This window comes from Panicum hallii, chromosome 2, assembly GCF_002211085.1.
Source record: "Panicum hallii strain FIL2 chromosome 2, PHallii_v3.1, whole genome shotgun sequence".
NCBI lineage: Eukaryota > Viridiplantae > Streptophyta > Magnoliopsida > Poales > Poaceae > Panicum > Panicum hallii.
The window spans coordinates 6,128,886-6,145,964 of NC_038043.1; the positions used below are offsets into that span (position 1 = coordinate 6,128,886).

A 17,079-nucleotide genomic window follows, 5' to 3' on the forward strand; every position below is an offset into this window, starting at 1 on the left:
CCCCCCTCCTCTCTCTCTTCCCGCACGCCTTCCTCTCCCGGCCTTCTTTCCTGTGATGCTCTCCGCCGGCCGCGGGGCCGGATCCAATGTCCTCCTCGTCGGATCCAAGGATCCTCGGGCTAACTCTGTCACCAGCCCTACCCGTGGCGCGGGCGTACGATGGGCAGGGGCACCATTCGCTGCAGGTCCTCGCCGGCCTCCCTATGGCTCGTGCTCTGCTCACGTTGTGGCTCAGGTGGCTAGGGCAGTGGCTGCGCCCCTGCCGCTACGCTCCGGGGTTGGCTGTCGTCTTGCACACGCCACCCTGGAGAAGGCTGGCGGGTGAGGGCACTGGAAGGGGTAAAAGGGTTCATACACAGCTACATTAAATAACTTAAGTCCTACAACCAAACAAATTGGGATTTATTTTTAGTCCTTAGATTGGAACTTATTTTTAGTCCCTAGACAACCAAACACAAGCAAACAGGACCTTAATCGGCTAGAGCTTCCACAAGTGAGCATCACCACGCACATATTTGCATCCATAGCGATGTCTCTTGAACCTAGGAAGTGGAAATCATAGGGACGGGAACACATCTGTTTCACTATCTGGTAGCAACGCGATTGTAAAAAAAATAGAAGGGAACACGGCCGTGTTAGCATTTCTCCAAATTTCATGCGGGACAAGAAACTTCGTACACTAGAATTCCATGATTGCCAACTTTTGGCTACAAAGCAAACAACAGCAAAATCTTTTTGTGAACAAACACTTTGGTTGGGCTTGCTTTGATAGTCACCTAAACTTGCTCATAGTCCTTCATTATGTCCTTATGGGATAATAACTCGATTGAATAATTAATAAAGCTCTCTCTTGCTTTTTTTTTAAAAAAGTAGAGTTTCGACCATGTCCCGGCACAGAAGATCCCGACAACCCTCGCCGGCGCCAGGTCAGCCTAACCGTCAAGCCCCACCGCGCAGCCCCTCACTCTCCTGTACCGCTCCTCCCTGGACCCGCCCCTTCACGTGAACCCGCTCACTGACCGGCGGGCCCCACGGGCCGATCCATCCGTGGACCGCGCCCACCGCCCTGCCCTCGCCTTAAATCCCGGCCCGGTGTCAGAGCGCCGGCCTGACCCTGAACCCCTTGCCTCGCTCCCCAACCGCAGGCGCCGCCGACACTGCTCCGCCCCGCCGCCGATGGAGGCGGCCGCCCCCGTCTCCTCCGCGCCCCGCACCGTCGGGGAAATCTACAGGGACTACACCGCCCGCCGCGCCGGCCTCGTCCGCGCGCTCACCTCCGGTACGCCGACGGCATGTTCCCCCGCCTCCCTCTCCCTCTCCCTCTCCCTCTGCCGTTCTCGCGCGCGGCCTCTCCTCCGGATCTCGCGTCTCACCCCGTCCGGCTTCCGTTGCTCGGCTGTGCTTGCAGATGTGGACGAGTTCTACGGCTTGTGCGACCCAGGTACGACCGGATCGGATCTGGGCCTCGGAGCTTCGGTTGGGCTCCTGGGTTGGCGTTGCTCGTCTCCATTGGTTGGGGTTTGGGGTTTGATTGGCTTAGCTGGCTGCCTGGTTGGGCTGCAGAGAAGGAGAACCTGTGCCTGTACGGGCTCCCGAACGGGGGCTGGCAGGTGGCGCTGCCGGCAGAGGAGGTGCCCCCGGAGATGCCGGAGCCCGCACTGGGGATCAACTTCGCCAGGGACGGGATGAAGCGCCGCGACTGGCTCTCGCTCGTCGCCGTCCACTCCGACGCCTGGCTCGTCTCCGTCGCCTACTTCTACGCCGCCCGCCTCAACGGCAACGACAGGTACTTTGCTACGCTACGCCTGCCCCGCCCTGCCCCCCTCCATCAGATTGGGAATGGGAAGGGAGCGCACCGCCCCCCTTTCTGTCTCTGTGCTAAATTGACCGTCTCTGTTTGAAGAATTTGGTTCTGGTAACCGTCGAATTCGATTCTTGTCTTGTCTGCGTGATGCTGCTCCTGTGCGCGTGGGGCATAAGAAAGAAGGCGCCCCATGGATTGCTTATTTTATTTCACCGCACCTGAGGCATGTGTGTGCCCACATGGTTCTTGTGCTTCCTTCGCTTCCCCCCACCTTTTCCCTAATCTTTCTGCTGTCGATGGGGCCATGTTTACCACTGTGTTTTCTTTATTCTCTTTAAATGCTCTGTTCCTTGGTTCTCTACTGTGGCCACAATGTACAAATGATAGTGCCACAGCTCTGTTTCTTCCTTGATGAAAAAGACATTTGGAAGTTTCCTGTGGAATGCTTCTTTCTGAAACTTAGATCTTTTGGATACATTATGGTTGCCATCATTTTTGTTTTTCACATTTGCGCTCTAGATTGTAGTATGAAGATAGCGATAGGCCATGCTACCCTACATTTTTAGATTAGTATACTTGGACGAATCATAGCCCAGTGGAATGTTACAAGTTGATCTTTAATCTTCAGCTTTCCATGTTTGCGTTTGGAGTTTCACTGAGGGTGCATATTTTCAGTAGGGGGAATTTATGATTTCACCATTTCGAATGTCAGGTTTTTAAGGTGTTGCACTACAAATGAGTTTATACTTGGATGTGCCACTTTGATCAACTCTCATTTAAAATTTTCTTGTTTAAACCGAACTGTGTCAGAACAGACTGAACTTTCTGGGACCAAGCTGGTTGGTACAGCCAGGTCTTGAAATCTTAATAACCATTAAAAGCATATCCAGTTTTCTTATACACATACAACCAATTTGAATTTCTCAGGCTAATCGGATATTGTGAAAGCTATTGGAAATGACCATTTTTATCTGTCTTCACTGTATTTAGTCATATAATTTTCCAAGTTTCCTTCCTTAAATTTTATTAGTTCGGTGTACCATACAAATTCCTGCAAATGCAGTAACTTTGGGTTGTTGACCTACTTGAATGGCTGACTGTCATGCCCATTGCAAGATTTATAATCTTTGTTCGTCATAGAGATATAGGTTTCGTTGGTTTGCTGAGCTTTGGCTGCTAATTTGCCAGTCATGGTATCGATTTACTTAGGTGCTTTATAAATGAAGTTCTCGTACGATTTCTGCTTGTCAGCTTTGACTCTTTTATTATTTTTTAAAACTGGTTTCCTTTTGTTTCGTGTTAGTTCCTTTTACCGTATAGGGCTAATCAATTGCCAGTGTGAAGTCATCCTATTTTCTTCGTACTTTTGTTTTATTTTACTTAAGCCAAAACAATTTACTAATTATTTACTAAATGCCTACTATCCACTTGTTGTGCTTTTAGTGCACGTGATGCTTTCTTGGGCATTTGAAGTCTTAGTGGCGATTCTTTGCTAATCTGTTTCTCGAAGTGTTTTACCAAAGATGTTGTCAGCATGCGTGCTATTGGGACTATTTCATTGTGTATTACATACATGGTTTCTATGCTTTTGTCCATCACTTTATGGATGAAGGGGTATTTTATATAGGATAATTTCCAGACTGTATTGTGAAATGGGAATACAATCTTGCCAAATATTGTCCTTTGTACAATGTTCAAAAATCTTCTGCGGTAGTTGCTTCATAAGGTCATTTCAGCTTTCACTTCTATACATTAGAAGCAATCTCTCTGTTTTCACAGTTCAGGTTAATTATCATACAACAACAAAGCTGCTGGAGATGAAATCCTACAAGTGTCACAAAATAGAGGAAAGTGATAATAAAAGGAGATAGCAATGTAGTAATAAAAAAAAGTGGTGACAATAGTAATAAAAGTACTAATAATAATTCTACTACTACAAGGGGACAGGTATCATACTGCACTGTAATTTTTTCTCAGATTTTCATGACCCATTTAGGATATTCTTAACAAACCCTTGTTAAGGTGACAATTAGAAATTATGGTTCACTCCGATGTGAAGTAGTTAGTGTCCTTGATTCTCCTTCTGTTTTGAAATTACTGCAACAGCATCCACCACCTCTTTTCTAGAGAATGCAGTGAGCATGGTTTATGGAAATTGCTATTGGACATCTTGACTCATTTTTTTTCTTGCACTCATTATATTATTCTTTGTTTGTCAGGAAGCGCTTATTTAACATGATCAATGATCATCCATCCGTGTATGAAACAATGGTAGACCGGAAGCAAAGGGAGAATAAGTCTGGTGTTGTTAACAGCGGCAAATCCAGGCACTCAACAAAGGTGCCATGTTGACACACTATTAATCTGTTTGCTCTTTGTCAAATCGTTATCCAACCGTCTGCCTTTGAGCTATTACAGAGACTGGCATTTTACTTTGTTATGCAGCGATCAAATGATGGGAAGATAAAGAGCTCGAGATCGGCGGCTGTTGAAGATGGGTATGAGGACGACGAAGAACACAGTGAAACCCTCTGTGGCACTTGCAGCGGTTTGTACAACTCGAATGAGTTCTGGATCGGATGTGACATTTGTGAGCGGTGGTTCCACGGCAAGTGCGTGAGGATAACACCGGCGAAAGCGGATCAGATAAAGCAGTACAAGTGCCCTGATTGCTCCAAGAAAAGCAGGTAATAAAACCTTGGAGCTGTGGCCTCCCATTGCTGACTCAGCTGATCAACCAAAAAACTCTCTCCAATTTGGCTGTAGATGTGAATTGCCATAGGCATTGTGTTGTGTTAGATGCTGGAAAAAGACACATACAGGATAGTTGGGTCTAATAGACTGGTGGTTTTGCTTTTGCGCTTGTTTCATTGACATGTGGATACTGGCCATTTAGTCTTGAGAAATCATTTGTTGATGCCATCTTGGTTGGTGTAATATTTGCTTCCATTTGGTAATCTTTGTGTTGTGGATTCTAGCAACATGATGGATGTGGCGAAAAATGAGATTTGTCACTCCTTGGAGTGCGCATCTGAGGATTTGTAAAACTGATTAGTTTCGGCTTGTTTCCTTGTACAGTTTATTTTGCTATTCTGTCCCTTGTATTCTGCTTTCCTTAATTTTTCACGATAACTCTGTATTTGGATGTCAACACTACCACTCATAATTTACACCCAAAATCTGTTTAAATTTAGTTCAATTTATTATCTAATGCCTGCCGTTTAAAAATAGCAATCATCTCGCACTGTGCATACCTACTCTTATTTTTCTATGGTTTTATGCATACCTACTACACTAGTAGAGTCGTAACATCGGAAAACTTTGTTCGATCACCCTCGTTGGAGAGTGATAAGCATAAATAACCTCAAGTTTTAATAAAAAAAGTTTTAGCTTTTAATCCAAAGTTTTTGCCAGGGGCAAAGAGGTAATTCCCCAAACCCAAAGCCTTTAAGTTTTAGCCTTTAATCCAAAGTTTTCCTTCTCCAAATCAAGGTTGGGGGGGAGGGGGGGGGGGTCTGAAACGAAGTATTTTGTGCTTTTTAATCGGAAGCGGCGTGTAGTCTTGAACCGAAAAGGTTTCCAACGGTAGAACAAACAAGATTCCAGTTCCGACTGGAGTTGATGCACTGTCCGATCCGGTCGAGCTCCGGCCGACATTGAGCCTTCATAAGCAAAGCCATGGTGAACAGATGCGCAAGCAGTTCTCGTTCTCGACTCTCGAGCCTTGGTCGATCGTCCGGCAGCCGGCATCAATGGAGTCCCCGAGGTCCCCGGCGCTGAAGCGAGTCCGGTTCTTAGCTCCCGCCAGCGACGGCGTCACCCTGCAGGCGACCCGCAGCCGCCGGGCGGTCCCCCTCCTCGTCGCGGCGGTCTACGACGCCGCCGACCTCTCCCGCGTCGACGTCAGGCTCGTGGACGTGTCCTCCGGCGCCGTCGTCGCGCGGCTGGGCGGGCTGAGCAGCGGCGGCCACTTCGGCGCGGCCGGCGGCCTGGTCTGCCTCGTCGGCTCCGGCGGCGACAGGGCCGCCGTCCGCGTGATCGACGTCGTCGCCGCACCCGGGAACGCCGCGCCGGCGCACAACGGTCCGCGGACCCAACCGCCCTAGCACGTGTTCGGGCACGTCCCCGCGACGGGGGAGTACAAGGTGCTCCGCATCTCCGCCGCCGCGCCCGGCCAGTCCCAGTCCCAGTCGTGCGAGGTCCTCACCGTCGTCGTCGGCGGCCGCGATTCGTGACAGGAACCATCATGCATGTACATCCTTGTATTCCTACTTTTTCCAACCTTTCAAAAAAAAAGTTCTATTTTTTTCAAAAAATTTGTAAAACTCTAAGGTAATAAAGGTCAAATTTTCACCGTATGACGACTAGCAAGGTGAAGTTACCAAAATGGCGCAATTTAAATTTCATTGGCTTTTGAATATTCTTGATGATTCCCTAAAAGTTGGTGTAATACAAGACGAGAGTCATCGCTGGGCGCTCGTTTGTTATTAGCTATCAACAACAATTGAATGTCAATAACGATTGAACGTCGTGTATATTCTTCTTTCCCTTCCTTCACGTTGTGGTACCCTATTGTCGAGAGCGCTGGTGCGGTGGAGTCATCACCTAGCCGCTCCCTCTACCTACCTCCCTCCACCCCGCCCTTTCTTCCCAATTCGCCCGTGTGTTGGAGGAACAGGCTCAGAGGAGTGATGGGGGCGGGGCCAGCACCATGAGAAGCTTGGAGTCCTGGTAGACGGTAGGTGTTGGCGGATGGGGAAGGTGTCACGTACTAGCGACGAACGTTCGACCAATAGATTTTTGAGATACGACTGCTATGTTCGCATCCAACATTTTTATAGCGTCAGTAATACGAAAGTCTGTATCGTTCAGCATTCCTGCTGCGTCCAAACTAATAAACTAATAAAATGTTAGTTGCTCTAGTATTCTTTTTTCCATGAACTGTTCATGATAATAAATTAAAAATACTTTGATGCTTCTTTAACAGGAATCAAGGCCGTAGACCGACTTATATGGTACTTTGATCAAAATTTCCTTGAAAATAGAAAAACGTATTTCTTGTGTATCAATTCTCACAAATTACCACCGAGAAAGTTCTAGTAAGTGACTTAAATTAGAAAAATTACTTTTCCAAAGAAGAAAAAAAAACCAAGGTGCGAATAGCATCAGGAATCGTATAAGGACGTTTCACACTGCACTCGCAAAGTCAAATTCGACCGTGTTTGCGTCAAATATACTACCGTCTTCTCCCCCACTTCGTCCCTACCAAACCAGTCTCCCCACATCTTCTCCTTCCCCTGCGGCGGCGACGGCGAGGCGAGGCCACCGGTGACACCTCTCTCCCTCCTCCCCGCCGGCTTCGGGGCCTGCTCGTCCCAAGTTCCCACGCCCATAACTGGCCCCTCCTTGCCCACGCTCCCAGCGCCCGGCCTCCAGGGTCCAGGCCGCTTTCCGCAGAAGCGCAGCGCGCCGCCCACCTTGAAGGTATTCACCTCTCGCGCCGTCCTCTACTCCTCTACTAAGGAAGTGGAGATCCTCCAGGAATCGGATCGGCTTTTCCTTTTCTTGGTACGGTGCCCTATCGTAGTTTGTTCAGTTTGTTCGGATGCATTTTCCGCCTGCATATTTTCTCCGACGCGGGCAATGAAATCCAAAACTAGTTCTCTTGGTTGGATACTCAAATTCACCTGTTTGTTGCGAATTCCTTGCTGTACGGTGGGGGTAATAGTAGCAGTAACTTTCCCATTGGGGGAAAAACTAGACATTTACCTGAACAGTTATTATCTGTTGATTTCTCTCAGCCATTGCTATGCAACCGTGGAATTGTACCGAATTTGGTTGAGTTTTCTGAAATCATCTAGTCTTTTACATGTCCCACCTTGTGGTTCTGAACCAGGGCGTATTTGGAGTGTTGTTAGCAAGGCTCTGAGATGGCTGATGGGGATTCATCTGACTTCACCTTCTGCAAGGTAAGCGTGGTGATCGTTTATGTCATGCTTCTTTCTTTGTTGTCGTAGTAATTTGTACCATTACTTTATCAGTTTTTTCCTGATCCCAAAAATTTTCTGCTGAAAGCTGAACTGCATATTTTGTGGGGTTGAAAAGAGTTTTGTGAACATGAAAACAGCACTTAGTTGTTACCATACCATAGATAATCTGTCTGGTATTTGTTTCCGCACAAAAATTGATAAACCATAAGTCTTAAATCCTGTGGCTTGCTTTGATAATCCGCAAAAAGCATGGAATCAAGGATATGGTTTCACCAATATATGTTCATTTCTGAAACCAGTACAAGTGCATAGGTTACATTTCCGAATACTATGTGAATAAGTCAAGGGGAGAAATTAAGAAACAGGATGGGAGAGGGGCTCTGATTGTTTTTGTCTTCTCTTTGCTGTATGGAAATGCATGTCTTGATGCTATTCTCAAGAAGTCATGATGCATGCATCAAAACAGTTGCTCTTCGTTGTTCTTGTCTAGGTTGCTGATGTTGTAGGATTGGGTTAATTAGCTACTTAGCTAGTGTATCTTCATCGGCACTCACTTCATTACCCTTTTTTAGGTTAGTAGCTGGATATCGCTGAAGTATAGAAGTAGCATATATTATGAACTGTTTATTGTCTTCACTTTCGCTGATTACACTTAATTGCATGATGACTTGTCAATGTGTTATCTTAGTGGTCTAAACCTCTTGTATTGAATATGTAATGGCTGTTTGCCCCTCGACCCGTTGAGTTGCTAAGAGCATCCAATGGCTTGACTTAGAAACTTACAGGTGGTAAATTTTCTTTCTTCTGGTTTACTTTCTGATATGGCGTCTAAACTTTTGTGTTATATCTTTTCAGGTTAGTTCTGAAGAAAACGGCGGACAGTTAGGATCTCCTAAAGCCATTCCTGTGGCAAGTATGTCGCTCGAGGATGTTCATGTTGATAATGCAAAAACTGCAAAGAAAGATGGCTTGAAAGCCGATGACTCAGATAAAGATAGGTCTGGTAACAGCACTAGTGTATCAACACAAGACAGCAACATAAAAGAACCAATTACACAAACAAGTGGTGGAGCAGAATCAAATGTGTCATCACAGGCAAAATCTTCATCGAAGAAACCTGCAGTACGGAAGAAGGTTCCTTTCGAGAAGGGCTATAGCCAAATGGATTGGCTAAAGCTGACACGAACGCATCCTGATCTAGCTGGTAAGTTGTTACAGACTTTAGTGAGTGCTGTTTGATGATCTTTGGTACTTTGATTTATCTGGTACAGAGTGGCTTGATGCTGCTGCATAATTGATGCCTCTCAGAGGACCGGTTGTGGGGATCCGGGAATGACAGTGAAGCGGTCATAACTATACTAATTGAAAACTTGTGCATTCTGTAGCAATTTAAGTTACTGTGCCATGTTTTTCTGGTGTGTATTTTTGTCTGAGAGAGGTTCTGTATTTTGTGCTGACTTGTTAGGTCCTCAGAGGGGTTCCATCAGTAGAAAAGAAACATTGCCAGCTTGAGAAACTCGATGCTTACCTTGCTGAATAGTTCAAATTAACTAAGTTGAGAACCTTTAACTTTTTAATATTTATATTAGCCATTTTCCTTCGAAGAAATTGCCTACACTTTGTCTATTGTAGCCTTCATGCCTCGGTAACACTTTGCATCAGTCCTAGGAGTATTTATAATTGAGAAAATTCCCTATTTGACACCACTAAAGTCACTGGTTCCTTTCTTGGCTCTCTAAAAATTTTCGTTCCCTATATGGGAATGATTTCAACTTTAGTGGTGTCAAATAGGGAATTTCTCTTTATAATTTGGGTGACTGATGGCTCTTATGAATACTAGCTCCACATTTATGCTTCCATTAATGTTTCAGTTTTGTAGCACGATAAGTCAACCAGGTTCATAAGGGATGAGGCTGTTGTTTTACTTGAGGGCACGGTGATATGTTTCCTAATGATAATGCTTTAGCTACAAATTTAATAGGATTTTTTTTCTTTTGCAATTTTATGTGGTCATAATAATATTTACATGTCTTAACTTGATTTTTCTGAGACAAGTTGGCTGTTGAGCACTTATGTAAAGAACAAAATTATAAACAAGGTGATGTTATTAGTATCAGAAGTGCCTTCATGTATAGGCAGCTAGACAATGCTTACTCCATGATGCAAAACCTTTTAAAGATTAGCTAGACACGTTTTGAAATCTTGTAAACCTCTGTATCTCAGTCTGTTGATTGACTAGAACTATGTACTTATACTGAATTTTGAGTTCATGTTTTCTCATCTTTCCTTGCTTGCTTACATGTGCATTTTGCCCCTCAATTGATCATACGGATAATTGATGAAACGAACTGCTTTTCTTTCTTTTATAGGGCTCAAGGGGCAGTCAAATCGAAGGTTAATTTCTTTGGAAGAAGTTAAGCAGCATAAAACTGGAGATTGCATTTGGACAGTTCTTAAAGGCCGTGTTTATAATATTGCTCCATACATGAAATTTCATCCTGGAGGTAATCTTAGCTCATGCAGAGTTATTCTGTTGAGTTTCAGAACTGCTGCTCCCATTTTAAAGCCTTTTCAGTCGTTCCTTCAAAGTGCTGTATCATGATATATTTTGCTACCTTGCATCATATTTTGTGTCTGTTTGCAGGAGTTGATATGCTTATGAAAGCTGCTGGAAAGGACTGCACTTCTTTGTTCAGTATCCTTCTATTATTATTTTTTTTGCATTGTTGCTCAAAATATCTTGTTGCTTGTTGCGGACTCACACTGCAACACAATTCTTTTCATGCAAGTTGGTGTGGTACCAAAAGGCATGGAATAGAAACGAGACATTATGTGTTGTCACATGATCACTATGACGCTTTTGCAGCCTTATCTCATCAATCTCTTCCTTATCTCATCAATCTCTTGGTGATTGACCTGCTGATGATTCTGATCATTAGTTGTCTCATTATTGTGATTGTTGATTGTGCAGAGGTTTATAATTCTTGATGACTCCTTGACTTTGCTATAGATAAATACCATGCTTGGGTAAATGCAGAGTTCCTTTTGGAGAAGTGCCTTGTTGGATTCCTTGATCCCAACGAGTAGATCTCAAGGTTCGCGCCAATGTGTCATTTTACCACTTCTGCACTCCTGGACTATTTGTACTAGGCGCACTGGTCGATGAATTAAAGAATGTAAATGCTCTATTGTATTACAATGAGAATACAACAATTCATTTCATTCCAAAAGGAAAGAGAGAAATAAGCTTAGTGTCTGTTCGTCGTTATAGATGTGAGAAAATCCAGGGATATACTGGTATGTCAATGAGATGCGAGGTAAATTGCAACAAACAGTCAGAATGAGGCCAAGCCCTTTCTCCTGCAGTCCTGCAGAATTGAAGTTATTGTGGTTGCATGATCATGTCTATAAACAAAACAAGTGGTTTTTATATGCTTGTGTTATAACCTTTTTTTAGCATTATTATATGCATATGGAATTTCAAAATTCATGTTTCTCACCTGGAAGTTCAATTTGTCAAAAAGAACTCATGATTATTTTTATTTTTATTATTCTTTCTGATTGATTTATGTTTTTCTTGATTTTTCCTTTGTATATTTTTAAAATTAATCTACAACTTTTAATGGTCAAACTATATCGACTGGACAACATTGAAAAGGAGATTTGCATTGGCACAAAAGTGGCGAACAATTTGGATGGTAGAGGAGGAAGTTGGACTGCAATGAGTGGGAAAAGAAAGGTTTTTTTTTAGAAGCCAATATAGCAAGACAGTGTGTGTGGGCTGGGGAGTGGGGCAGTCTTCCTTGGTTTGTTCTTTTTTTCTGAAAGAGATTTTTAATGTTTTCTCATTCTTTATTAACATAACATTGGCAGTTCCTAAAAAAGTGCCAATCCTGGAGGTTTTTTTTATAACGTAGGATACGATGTTCTTTATCACGCTACAAATTTAAATTTAAGCTCAGCTTGTATATGGCCTGATGAAATAATTCATAGGAGTAAATTGAAATAAAATTTGATAAATGGATAAAGTGAACAAAGTGAATTTTCAGGATAGTGAAATAGCCTCTTTCATTGTTTTCTAGATCATAAACCACTCAGCCTCCAAACACTTTCCAAGCAACCATGACTCATTAAGATGCCCCTACAAACTATCAACAACCCAAAATTACCTCCTTTTCTGTGCTGTCGTTAATCTCTACGTCACATGAAATCTATGGTCACGGTATTCAACAAAGATAAAAAAAACCCCTATTTTTGACGACTATGGTAAAAGGGATCTTATCTATAGGTTTGTTTGGCAGAGGTCCTAAAGCAGCTCCGACATAGAAGTGATCTTCGCATCATGATTCTAGGAGCTTAAAAAGACTGAAAAAGACTAGATTCTCTTAATTCACTTCCCGCACATAATTAATTTCTCCTTAGAGAATCATATTAAATATTTTTAGCAACTTCTCCTAGAGAATCAGAAGCAAGAAGAGCTCTACCAAATAGATCCTACGAACACTTTTTATCTTAGCCACCAAAGTACACATAAAGCCGCTAATGGAGGTGCTGAGATTAGAGTTTCGAGGTTAACTAGGAAAGCAAGTGGATTCGCCGTGCTTAAAAGAAAGGATGGTTTGGAGGAGCGGGAGGGCCGGTTGTGGTGGTGGTGGGCTGGTGGCGGCTCGAGGGTGCGCCGCTGAGGTGGGAATAGCCGTTGGTTGCGGGCGGGCAGTGAGCATCTAGTCCGGATTGGAAGAGCTCGAGTGGGGATGATGGTGGTACGTAACCAAGTTAGCAAGGCGGGGTTAGCCAGACAATCGAGCGTGTAGTCGGATGGAGACTTGGAGGAAGAAGATGGAGCCAATTGAGCATCAGATGAAGATCGAACGGCCGAGATTCGTTGCCTGATTAGACAAAAGAAAAATCAGCCAACTCTAATAAAACACGCAGATGTAACGCATGGAAATTCGATGATTATCTGTTAAGATACTGAAATATACTTTTGCCAATGTTCATCTATCATTCCACGTCTGGCGTGCGTTAGACATTGATCTCCTTGTCACGTTATAGAGCTTTTAAACATGACTTCTCCAAAGTGGAACCAGATGCTAAAAGCAAACAAAAAAAAAGGTGAAAAGGGCCACAGAAACGCCGTCCGTCGTTCCTTCATGCTTTTTTCCCCGTTGCCGAGCCGTTGGTGCACTCGATCTTCTTTGCCAAAATCTAATCCATCCACCATCCTAAATGGCATTTTATGCTCTTGTTTTTTTTCACTTTTAAAGCCTACGGAGTGCAATCGAGGTATCTTTTGTCCTGTTAGCTTCCTGCTTTATGGTCAATGGCGATGTTAAGATGCTTCAGAATTCGGAGCTGCTCTTGGGAGTGTGCGACAGGCATTGCTGGAAAGAGAGGCCAATGCTCAGTGGCATCTTCAACCTTGGACATGGATGGCTGCTACTTCTTCAGTGCGCTTTTCCACAGCAACCAAGGAAAAGGTCATCAACTTTTGCCAAACTTTGGCTGCAAGCTTTCATTATGCATCGTCAGTGTTTTACCTCCAAGCCCACCGAGAGATACCCCCGAGGTAGTAGATTGTAGGTGGGGTGTCGCCGAGATCATAAACTCGAAGGTGCAAAGAATATGAAACTTTAGATAGGTTCGGGCTGTAGTATGCGTAATACCCTACGTTCTGTATGCTGGTTTGTATTGCTTTAGATATGTCTTGTTGGTTGATGCTTTGGAGGGGTCGCTGCCCGCCCTTACATAGTCTGGGGGGCAGGGTTGCATGAAAATCCTAGCCAAATACGGGTTCAGGAGTCCTACCCGAGTACCACTCGGGTAGTTTCCTTCTGTTCCGACTAGTCCTACTCCTGTACGAGTAGTTACAACTAATATAGGATGTGGGCCATGTCCCACCCCTTATTCTAGAATAAGTACGCCATGTGCACAGTCCCGTGGCTCCAGGTTTGACAAGCTCCCGAGATCTTCGTAGTCGAGTACTGCAGGTTTCCGAGTACTTCTGAAGGCGTCTTCGAGTTCTCCCGAACTCCATCTTGAAGGTGTCTTCCGAGTACTTTCTTAGCTGCATCGAGACTGTCATGCTCTGAGTAGTTTTTAAATCTTCTTTTATATGGGGTGCGATAAAACTCGTACTCAATATGGAGCAGCCCCCGAGGCTTAGGTTGAATCGAAGAATCAGGCTAAGGGTTAAATTAGTCTTAAATCTTCTGCTCTTATCTTCTAAAAATTTGAAAAATAAGCTGTCGATGACACATGTCCTGCAGCCCCCGACCTTTGAATCCAAATCCCAAGATTTTAAAAAAAGATCTGAAGAGTCGTGGCATGCATTGTGTAAAAAATTAAGAATTTGACTTGATAGTTAAAATGGGTAAATTGGTTCAGAAATTCGAAAACCTCTTTTTTAGAATGAAATCTCTGAAAAAATAGTTGTCGGAGGAAATCTCCAGCCAAGTTGCGGAATGCACCCGCCTAATCCTAGTGAAGGAAGAGTCTGGGGGAGACCTAGGAGCGCTTGATCGATGGGCGGATGAACGCAGGAAAGACACAAGGATTTAGAGTGGTTCGGGCCGCCGGAGCGTAATACCCTATGTCCACTTGGGTGTTGTATTGATTGTAGAAGTCTGGAATTGAGTCTAAGGTTGGACCTTACGAGATATGTGTTTCTAATGAGTACACTCTTCCTTTTATAGTCCAGTGGAGTGCTTACACTGTGCGGGATCCCGACAGGTGGGCCCGGCTAACAAGAGCCTGCTCTACGAGAGATATGGAGATCTTCATCTCCAGCTCCTCTCCGTAGTCCTCTCTATCGAGAATTTGATGTGCGTATCTACAGCCAGGATATGGCTGCATGCAACCTTGCCTGCACAGTGACTGCTGTCAGTGTTACCCAACAGTGAAGCCATGCTGCCACTGTTGGGTGAGAACCTTCTGTCAGGCGAAGAAATAGCGCTGACCCGCCACGCCGTTGCCTCCGCGCGCACTGTTGCAGCGCACGCCTCGGCTCACCAGTTGCAGGCCATCATCACTCACGCGCGCGGCGTCGTGATGGGACTACACGCCGTCTGCCCATGCGCGGAGCACAGTGACGCGCCGCCTTCAGATCAGGCGGGCTTACCGTGGTGTCAGCATAACTGCCTCGTGTGTCAGTGACAGGCTATACCTTTGACTTGGGCGCGCCCAGCCCAGCTACCCGCATGGGCCAGAGTCCCGTGAAGGGTCTTCTGCCACGGGCACGTGGCAGGGCTAGCCCCGCACCTGCCACGGAGGCGGCACATGGCGGCCCCGGACCCCTTCCCAGGGGGAGGGGGTCCGGGCCCCCGAGGCCGGTTGGAGCGGTCAGGCCCGTGGAGGTATGGCTCCCACACGTGGCGGCGCCGGACCCCCTGGGGGGTCCGGGCCTATGGAGGCCATCCCCAAGTACTTGCCCTCATGGGCACGTGAGGGGCGCCGGACCTATATGAGCTTAGGGGGGAGGTCCGGACACCATGGCCCCAGCTGCCAGGTCCGGTCCGTACGTCCCGTCTCCCAGAGGACAAGGATGTGGGCTTGGAAAACCCTCTGTCCACCAGGGTGGACAGTCTGTCAGATGACTTCTTGACGGGCTAGGCCTGCAGAGAGGCAGATCTCCTCGTAGTGGACTACAATGGCCTTCTGGCCGTTGAGCAGTTCCTTAGCGATGATGGAGGATAGGCGGTCGAGCATGTGATGGCGCGCGTCCACCACGATGCACTTGGCGCACACGCCGGAGCCTGACACCATCGCGCCCTCCTGTGGGGCGACAGCGAGACACTAAGGATCTGGACACCCTAGCAGGAGGTACCCTTGTCCGTATGTACCGACAATAGTTAAACAAATATAATAACTTTTCCAAAGGAACCCTAAATTACCGCTCAAAACAAATCTATCCTGAAAAAATCTCTTAAGCTTCCGCACGATGATACGCTGAGTTGTTTCCTACCCCAGCCCCGAGTATGGGAGCCAGACGAGGCGCCGAAAGAACGCTGAGTGCCTTGTTGCGCCTAGACCCCGGAGCACGGAAGCTAGATGAGCCGTCGAAGGTAGGCCGTGTGCCTTGTCGCGTCCAGTCCCAGAGCATGGGAGCTAGACAAGCCACCGAAGGTACGCCGAGTAGCGTTGGTGCCATCAGAGAAGATACGCCATATGGTTGGAGGCGCCAGCCCCTGAGCTTAGGGGTTAGCCGAATCGCCGCTAGCATGCCAAGTGGTCTGTGTCGATAAAGTGATGGCCAAATAAGGCAGCTCTCGCGAGAATACCTCACCCAGTGGTATGATCCAGGTCTTGTCCTCTGCAAGGTAAACATAAAGATATGTTGTAACTGATATACATATATCGAGTCGGGAGCGAATCCCAGCATTGTAAAATGCATGTAAAATTTTTCGCGTCTTGCTCTTGCTAGGTTACATAATTTTCCTGGGTAGGTAGTCTATTATGTTTAAGCATCTGATCCTTGATAGCCGTAGCCCATAGTGTAGGGAGCATGGCCGCATGCACGTGTAGGAACATAGTCGTACAGAAGAGTTAAGGTATCACGGATTAAAGTGTGTGCTATTTGGGTACTTTAGCGACCGTTAAGAGAAAACTAGAGTAGTCGCGCCGCATGAAAAAAGAGAACGCTCGTGAAGCCTGAAGCTGCATGAGTAGTTGGGAACACAATTATGGTGTGGCCGCGGAGGCACATGGTTAATATCTAGAGATATGAAAAATATTTAGAAAAATATTAAAGCATGACTTAGCTTGATTCATGGGTGATTTGTCGATGAAGCCGTAGCGCTTGTTGATGGAGCCGTGATAGATTATTGATGAAGTCTGACTAGTCGGAGTCAATTCCGACTAGTCATTGACGGTGTAAGTCTGCACCTGACTAGTTTTGTAGTCGAGACGAGTAGTTAAAGTAGTCGTTGGTGGGTCACCGAGCGTCCTCGCGAAGTCGAAGTAGTTGTAGCATGATCCTTCCTGGCTTCCGTGTAATAGTCAGAACAGTCGTCTCCGATCCTGAGGAGGCGATCCAAATCCTCCTCCAATGAGGAGAGAGTCTCAAATTACATGGCCTTCTGGTAAACAATGGCCGTGTTGTGTAGCCCAAAAGGGAATCATGTACGCAGATCCTTAGACCGAATCAGATACGATTTTAGGAGTCCTGGTGCAGCACGAGTTGAAGTTGGTTGAAACCAGACTCCTCGATCTACTTGGCGAGATTAGGGAGCAGTGTCTCATCGAGATCGTCGATGAACTCGTCGAAGCCGTTACGTTGGCTTGCCG

At 45.8% G+C, this 17,079-nt stretch overlaps 2 protein-coding genes across 3 annotated transcripts; both read left to right on the forward strand.

Annotated features, from left to right (window-relative positions):
• The first annotated feature begins 1,119 nt into the window (after window positions 1-1,119).
• Window positions 1,120-4,867, forward strand: LOC112882691 (PHD finger protein ALFIN-LIKE 2-like). The gene is made up of 5 exons (XM_025947808.1): window positions 1,120-1,279; window positions 1,409-1,441; window positions 1,564-1,786; window positions 4,024-4,144; window positions 4,250-4,867. Exons 1-5 carry the CDS (start codon window positions 1,177-1,179, stop codon window positions 4,493-4,495), a joined length of 726 nt encoding a protein of 241 aa, XP_025803593.1. The 5' UTR covers window positions 1,120-1,176; the 3' UTR covers window positions 4,496-4,867.
• Window positions 4,868-7,048: 2,181 nt separating this feature from the next.
• On the forward strand, window positions 7,049-11,224 carry LOC112879376 (cytochrome b5 domain-containing protein RLF-like). Of its 2 annotated transcripts, none has more exons than XM_025943614.1 (6): window positions 7,049-7,372; window positions 7,701-7,773; window positions 8,650-8,998; window positions 10,164-10,298; window positions 10,439-10,489; window positions 10,805-11,224. In XM_025943614.1, exons 2-6 carry the CDS (start codon window positions 7,735-7,737, stop codon window positions 10,879-10,881), a joined length of 651 nt encoding a protein of 216 aa, XP_025799399.1. In that variant the 5' UTR covers window positions 7,049-7,372; window positions 7,701-7,734; the 3' UTR covers window positions 10,882-11,224. The 2 variants fall into 2 exon arrangements, with proteins under 2 accessions (XP_025799399.1, XP_025799398.1); XM_025943613.1 differs by having other exon boundaries at window positions 7,049-7,288.
• The last annotated feature ends 5,855 nt before the right edge of the window (window positions 11,225-17,079 follow it).